Here is an 8,224-nt window from a genome sequence, read left to right as displayed (position 1 = left end):
GCAGGAACACCCAACTCTTCTGACAACTGGGGATGAATAATCCATTTATAAGCTTCTTTCAGCTGAACAATATCATCCTTTGCCAAGGGAAGGCCCAGATTTCTGAATCACAAAGAAATAATAACTTGCACAGAGGTCTGTCAAAGACAGATACATGACATATAATATTTCAAGAGGAACTTAAGTAACAAGTGCCAAGTAAAACAGATTCTTTTTTTTTTTCCTTTGTAAAAGAACGTGCACTGAGGAAACTGATGCCAGAGCTTCCTGGTAGATCCAAAGCTGCAAGAGCTTTTCCAGAGTCTGCCTGGAGAAGAGCCAGGAAAGAGAGATGCATTTCAAACCAAGTTTGGGAACTTAAGAGAATTTCCTTATGATTATTTTGGAAGGCACAAAGTAAATTAAAATCTTAGCCAAGGACATAGGAAGTGAGTCTACATATTCCTTAGATCTGGAGAACTCGGGTGGAAGGCAGCTAAGGGCTGTCAAAAGCCTTTACTCACCTCATCTCCTGTTTCACCACCAGCCGAGCAGCATGCTGTGCTCACCAGCCACGCCCAGGAGCAAGAGAGGGGAAAAAGAAAAGCAAGTGAAATTAAGGCTCAAAACTCCCAACAAATTGAAAGACGAAAGGAAAAATACTTTGAGAACTCGGGACAAAAAGGAAGAATTAAGATTTTAATTTAGCTTTTGCTTTAGAGAAGGAAAGATGGAATTGGTGTTTGTTTAATTTCTAAGATGTCACTTTGCTCTTCACCTCAGATCCTATCTGGCTTTAAAAAACCCAAATATGAGGCTTCATTAAACACTTTGAAACTTGCTATTAACACTGTCACTAGAGAAAGACTCTGACCCTCTGTACCATACAGAGAAACATCTAAATGAATGGTATATGCACACTGAAAAATTAATAAATCTCCAACTCAGTTATCATCCATTATAAAAAACATGGAATAAAATACATACTTAGTCTTATGGTAACCCCAAAGTCTTTCCCTGAGAACTGCCCCCTTTTCTAATGCACACCATGTAGCTTAGAAGACATAGGCTGAATATGGGAAAGCTGAGGAACAATTCCAGAAATCAGGGGGAGCTTTTAATACAAACACTTGAGTTAGAATGTGTAGATAGAGGAACTCTATCAAAAGAAGTCTATTATCCTTCCTTTGGTACATCTAAATGAATGAGAGAATCCTAAAAACAGTGCTAGAAATATTAAGAGTGAAGTGGGATGGGGGGAGAGAGGACACAAACTTTGTAAGATACATGAAACACAAACCTACTGAACAAAATAAATACAGTTGTATAGATGGATTCTGTTTGCTCAAATTCACAGTGATTCATTACGCTGCATATGCAGACAGTGTGAGTAAGACTGCTTCACTCACTTGAGGTATGTTGTCATCTTGTTTGCATAATAACCCAGACAAAATCATAAATATAAATAGCTTCCAGTTGAAATTCCTTGAACATAACTCTGAACTAGTGAACATGACAGCCATAAAACTGGGTCTAGAAATCTGCATTTGACAAATACCAATTAAAAAAGCTCTCCCATGCCTTGATTTAGAGCATATGCAGTTTTGGGACTCAGTGGGGTGGCTGATCTTACTCCTTTTTCCTGTTTTCCAGGGGTACAATTGCTAAATAGATAAAAATGTGAGCAGCTATGCTAAAATGAGACCATGGGTCAAATTTCATCTCCTCTCTCTTGACTTCCAAACTGAAAGAGAATTAAAGAAATTACTTTTCCCCTTCAATTAAAAGGAAACAATAGATGAGGGTACTGCGGGCACAGAAGCCAAAAGATCCCAAATTCCAAATCACATTCCACCACCAAACCAGCCAAACCCCTCTACTCTCTCCCAGCTGTATGTGAAGCAGGGGATCAGATCCCTCTGCTTGGTAATTACTGCATGTTTGTGAAGTGGTTTGAAAATGAAAACTACTCATTACAGAGCTCAAGCCTGCAGGCAATGCTCGGCAGCAAATACATCTCTGAAAGACATGAGCTCAGGCACCGTATTGATTCCAAGCTGCAGGATATTATCCTAATGCTATCTGAGGGATCACAGTGGCAACAGTTGAAATGCCATGTGCAATCCCAGCCACAGCATTGTTTCACTGTGTCAGAAAAGGGCTTGGAGATGGGGAATTCCAGGATGAGGTATACCCAGGCCTAGAGAGAGTTATGACTACAGATGTTATTTGCATCCATGTCCTTGTAGCCAGTACCAGGATGATGGATCACAGCTGAGACTACAAACAGAGCTAACACTCACCCTTTTGAAGGGCACAACTCACTTCATATTCTAATATAGTTGTCTGAGATAAACTTGGGACTCCTGTATTTATGATTGAATTCAATCAAATATCCTACTTGTGGAAAGAGGCAATAGCTCCTTTGCGTCACAGATATAAATACTATGCAAATGTAAATTTTATGTCCTGCTCTTCTTCAGCTCCTCTCATACATTTTAGGCTTGGCGGGATGACAACTGTCATAATTAAATCAGTTGAAGGTAATATTAAAAGGCAGTTTCTGATTTTTTTTGTTGTTGTTGTTAAAAAGATGTTGGAAAAAAATCTGTCACACCAAAGGGCAATGGGAGGGCGAGAGGCTGTCTTTGCGGTGTCCTTTTAGGGTAAGATCACATGTATTCTTGTACAACGCAGTTCAAAGAATTAAACGCATAATCTAACAAACTACCCCATTTCGACACAAATAATTTTGACATATTCCTATATTTGATTTTGGAATTTTCAGATATTTTGACACATTTGCCACTTTTCTGTAACTGTAAAACAGGGACTGTTTTCATCAATTATTTTTAAAGTGCTAAATAGATATCAGGTAAACAGATAAATAGGTGGTAACTAAACACCCCTGGTTTTTGAAGTTCTTCCTCTACCATCACCCACTTTCCCTCCTGCAGGGAGAGCACACTGCAAACAGCTGTTTTAGCATGTGGCAGGACTGAAGGGATGGAGTAGCATAAACTTCCGTCTACAAACCTTCTCCCAGTTGAACCAAAACTGTTTTCAAAGAGAACAGATCCAGTTTTGGTGCTTCCTACTCACTCATCTCACTCCATCTATTCATTTTTGGTCCCACACCACAACTTTTATTCCCTTAGTTGTACCAAGCAAGCACTGTAGTACTGTTGGTTTGCTTGAGCAGAAGGACGTGTGAGGCCATCACTCACCTGAACTGCAATGCAACATCACCCTCTACTGAGGCCTTTTGGCAACTGCCAGCTGCTTTGTAAACACCTAAGCTTACACCAGGCATAAAACCAAGTCTGATCTATGTTTGGTATTTCACAGAGCGTCAGAGACATACCATACACTCACCTAGCCTGAAAGTACTTTTTTGACATACCTCATTTTTTTGGATGACCACATAATCAAATGGGAATGAGGGCAATTCATCCAGCCAGAAAGCACAAAGCAATTTGCTCTGGTATTATTTTACCAGACACAGTGGCAGCTGAAGCAAACACACCAATTATGTTCAATTGAAATGGAAAGAAAGAGAATCTTATGTTCAAGAAGACTCAGGACTAGAATGTATGTTAGCTGTTACACTGGCAATTGGCCAAGATACCAGAACTAACAGCACAAATCACGTCTACAAGTGTAGTAGATTACTGAACAATTAGACTGTGTGTGATTTCTGATCCTCACCACAGGTTTACAGACAAATCCAAGATCATCTACACTTCTTTCTGCCATGTTCACTGAAGCTTCTACCACATCTCACCACAGCAGCATCTACGGTAAGGATTAGATGTTGCCCTTGGATCACTTTGTATCAGAAAGCAGAGGAACATTGTAAAACATCTCGCCACTAAACAAAAGTGATTATTTATAACTTATTGATCAAGTTATGTAGGCTTCTCAAGTTATTGTTTATAACTTGTTGATCAAGTTATTTATAGCTTATTGATCAAGTTATGCTATGCTTAGAATTCTCCCTCAGTTACAAAATTTACCAGGGTTATACAGTCTTCCCTATTATCTTCCCTATTATCATTATCCCCTGTAATTAAGTGTCTGAAATGCAAACAATTTAAGCTTGATTACAATTGCCAGAAAAAGCAGTAGTTTTATAACTGCTATGAACTGCAGATTTATCAATCTAGCCTTCCAACAATGCCCAAGATAGGTGATTATTAAAATGGGTATTTTCATATCACTGAAAATACTGAACTCTTCAAGAGTCCATCTTCAAATTCTTTCATTTGTATTCTGCACTACCTATTAGCATTTATTTCTGGAAAGGTACCAGCTGTGCAGTTCCAGCTCTGAGAAGACCCACGAACAAAGCAGGGCTGGCACCAAGGAAATGGATACACTGAGGGCTTCAAGGAACTCCTTCTAGACCTTCAGATATAAAGTAACTCCTTGGCTAACTGAAAACCAAAGTGACTCAGACCCTTTATTAATTACAATAATACTCACAAGGAAGGGGAGAGCAGACTTCACTTCCAGCATGTGTTTTGGGGGTTTGTAAAAACAGGAACAATTAAAAATCAAACCTCCTCCAGCATGAACATTCCACAGTTGCATTCTTTACTATGTATTTAAGTTACTTACCTCCCTAACAGACAGCTGTGGGGGTAGTGACACAGAAAATACAAAGCTAGTGAACTGGTAGTCAGCAGAATTAACCTTCTGGCACACCTGTAAGAGAAGGAGTTGAATATTAAATCACAGCAATGGGACTGAATCAATATTCTTTATTCACAACATAATCACAGTGAATTCATGTTAACTCACATTCAGAGAGATGTTGAGCACACAAACCAGAGTAATCACTAACAGCTTAGTGAAATATAAGTTTTTTTGTTGTAAAAAAATCATGTTTGTCACTGGAAATAAACTAAGAATATAAACACACATCCAACATTTTTATTTAATCAGTGAGAGCTGATGGGTAGATGCAAACACACATGGAGAAGACATAGAAGAGGTCAGTGATATTAGTGAAGGTTAGAGATGAATTCTGAGCTTTCAAGGTGAAATCAGCATCTCAGATAAGGAAATTTATATATAAAGTAATTAGCTCTTGAAGTGCCTTAACAAGTGCTGTCAGATTTTGCATTGCTACAAGAAAGTAACTCTGAAACAACTCTTAGAAGTGCATTCTGTACAAAGATAGATATTCTGCCAAGGGAAACAAAAGAGAAACATAGTGCACTGCAACAAGAGCAACTATATACTATGCTCAGTCCCATTTTTAGATACATTCATGCTATTAAACCAAATTCTTTTGTATTAAAACTCTATTAAACATCTCAAATGCAAGTGTAAGTTTTCTCACTGGTATTTCAATCTGTCACATGAGCAATTTGATGGCTCAGAGATGATGTTTGCAACACTCTATGCTCATATTCTCTCCTGACTCTCATTTTCTCTATTATCTACAATCTGTTGTATCACCAAAACATTTTATTTCTCTGAATAGTACTTCATAAAGACAGGTTCATGCTATGTTAGAAACACAGAGTTCAGAGCACAGCAGCTGATGGCTCCTCATTTTCCTGTCACATAAAAAAGGGATGAGAGGTCACCATTTACAGTGAGGTTTTCCTTGGAAGCAGCTGAACCTCAGGTTATCTCCTAAATTCATGTATCCACATATCTGTTCATCTTTTTCTTAGGAAAGTGTGCTCCCTGCAGTCATTCCAGTGCACTTGCACTGCTATTTCTTTAAAAAGGGACACTATGACAAAGCCTGGGCACAATTCAGTCCCACCCACATGTTACTCCCCAGGTGTTCAAATACTGCCCAGGAGCAGGATGCAGTTGAATGGTGCCATCTAAATTTCAAATGCTCAAAATAGGTCAACGTTCAGGTTTGTTTTCTGGTCTCCTTCTCTCTATTGTTTAACTGTGCAGTGGTTTTAGTCACCAGCTCTATGCTGTAGGCCCCAACACACACAAGCTCCAGAAAAAGACCCCCAAAAGACTAAGAGCAGGTATTTACCTTTTTAACAAAGTCAGCCTCACAGAACTCCTGAAGAATTCCCAAACACACATTGCACACCTTCACAGCTGAGCTCTCCATTGCAGCACTCCCATCATGAACTGAAGGAATCTGTGGGAGTGCTCCGTTGTGGTTCAGATCATCAGAACCTTCCTCAGGGTGTTCAAGTCTGATTCTCTTACAGGGTGGGTCAGCTACATCCAAAGAAGCTGTGTCTTCTGTTCCTTGATTGGCTTTCAGAAATTCTTGTAAATCCTTCATCAAATCCTAACACAAACAGAGGAATCAAATTGTTGCTGGTTTTTCCTCTTTAACAAACACTTAAAATCCTCTAAACCATTCCTGTTTAACCTCAGCATATGTAATTAACTTGCAATTTACACCCAAAGACATCTTGAAGACAATTAAACAGCTCCCAAAATGTTATCCAGAGAAGCTCAATCTTGCTGAACAAACTTGTTTATCATCCAAGAACAAAAACATCCTCCAGACCTAACATGCAGAAACACATTTATCTTTGCCCCATTGCTATTCAATGAAAATAGACATTTATTACCTAAAAATATTTTAAATTGTTAGAATTTAATTCCTCCAAGTCCATTAGCCCAGGAAGAGAGTTGGTTAGTATAGTATGAGTAGAAAATGAGAGCAAATACAGATCGGTGGTGAAATTCAACACAGAGGAAGAACTGTGTATAAAGAGAGAAGCCTACAAAAATTAAGAGGATATGCTGAGAGAAGAATCACCTGCATGTCTCTGAATTTCTGGAAGGACGAGAGATGAAGCAAAACCTAGTTCAAAAAGAAAGATTTACTAAAAGGTGTTCCTACTGTGTTGTTGCAACACAGAGGAAAATTAGGAAGAGATGCGAATGAATAAAAAATGGCACAAAAAACAAACACTCCTCAAATAATTGATAGAAAATGGAAGAAGATAGGGAAGAAAAATGTTTAAAATCAATTCTAGAGAGTCTAAACTTGAAAAAAAAGGTGAAAAAAACAAGACAAACACCAGCAGACACAAGCATGAAGACCAGGGATTAGAGCAAGCATTGGAGATGTTTATTTGGCCTATACAAGTCTCAAAGAACCAATACAGAGGAGAAGCAAAGAGCCAAAACCAAGTTGAGGAGTTTCAAACAAACACAAGAACAAAGGCAAGAAAGACAATGCACAGTTAGGAAAAATTTAAAGAACACTGAATTTCAGCACTAGGGTCAGCTAAAAAGGGTTTCTAGTAACATTGTGTTTGACAGAGTGAAAAAAAAAGATTTATCCTTAACCTGTGCTCTGCAATTCCTCAGTTGCATCCCCCTACCAATTCTGCTGAAGGAAGAAGGAAGAATGAGGCAAAAAAAGTCAGAAGCATAGATGGTTCCTCCTTTCATCAGCTGCACTGCACACAGCCCCTTTGCTACTTATTACATTAAGGGAAAAAGAACAGAGGGAACAGTCATAGCTGCTCTGCTTCAAAAGCAACAGAGCCATGCTGTGCAGAAGCTGACATCTGCTTTCCAGTGTTTTCAGGCACTTTCATAGCCAAACTTAGCATTTAACCCACAACAATAGCTATATTCCATGATTCTTGTAATTCCTCAAAATAGCAGCAGCTATTTTTCATCACTCATTTAGCAAAGTGTTTTCCTCTCAGGCAAAGAGCCCCAGAATAAAAGCAGCTTCCCCTCCAGGTAGTGCAAAGAACACTGCATTCATGTGCTCACACATTCCAGCCAGGAATACATAGGACAAACCTTGTATGGATGTCTGTAGAGCACCTGTGATCCCACACAGCAGAACCTCAAAACACATCGTGGGCAAGTGCCAGTGTTGAGTAATAGCTGCACAATTGGTCTGTCCTTTTCTGTCAGTGAAGACATACTGGATAATCCTAAAATCCAAAAAAGAAAATGGCAAAAAAATGCTTAGAATAAATACAATTCAACAATAAAAGGACTTCAACTGCAGCATATTTAGAATAACTGGATTTTTTTGTCTTCTGGAGAAAGTTTAGGGTAGATGTTTGGTTTAAATCACAGGCACAAGGGAAGTGGAAGACCAACCCAAAAAGACCAATGACTGGGGGAAAATTCGGCTGAAATTTGATAACAGGATAGGACCCTTGGCATTTTTGGAAAAATATTGATAAAGAAAGATTCCCACTGAGGTGCTCATCCTTCCTGGATACCGAGAAAACTTTAGGAGGCATGCAGGAATAAACACAGTTGTTCAGAA

General features: G+C 38.8%; 1 protein-coding gene across 1 annotated transcript in view; it reads right to left on the bottom strand.

The window, feature by feature from the left end:
- Positions 1–7,869, bottom strand: part of PUS10 (pseudouridylate synthase 10) — a gene marked incomplete at its 3' end in the record, with an annotated part of 21,399 nt that extends 13,530 nt beyond the window's left edge. Inside the window, exons 1-5 of the mRNA XM_009075068.1 lie at positions 7,744–7,869; positions 5,993–6,259; positions 4,600–4,686; positions 504–538; positions 3–102 (exon numbers count right to left, since the gene is read on the bottom strand). Of these exons, the coding sequence (XP_009073316.1) occupies positions 3–102; positions 504–538; positions 4,600–4,686; positions 5,993–6,259; positions 7,744–7,869 (615 nt within the window). The remainder of the gene's footprint in view (positions 1–2; positions 103–503; positions 539–4,599; positions 4,687–5,992; positions 6,260–7,743) is intronic.
- Between the last annotated feature and the right edge of the window lie 355 nt (positions 7,870–8,224).

Source organism: Acanthisitta chloris, unplaced genomic scaffold (genome assembly GCF_000695815.1).
Source record: "Acanthisitta chloris isolate BGI_N310 unplaced genomic scaffold, ASM69581v1 scaffold36495, whole genome shotgun sequence".
NCBI classification, from domain to species: domain Eukaryota; kingdom Metazoa; phylum Chordata; class Aves; order Passeriformes; family Acanthisittidae; genus Acanthisitta; species Acanthisitta chloris.
This window is presented reverse-complemented; position numbering and strand designations above follow the sequence as displayed.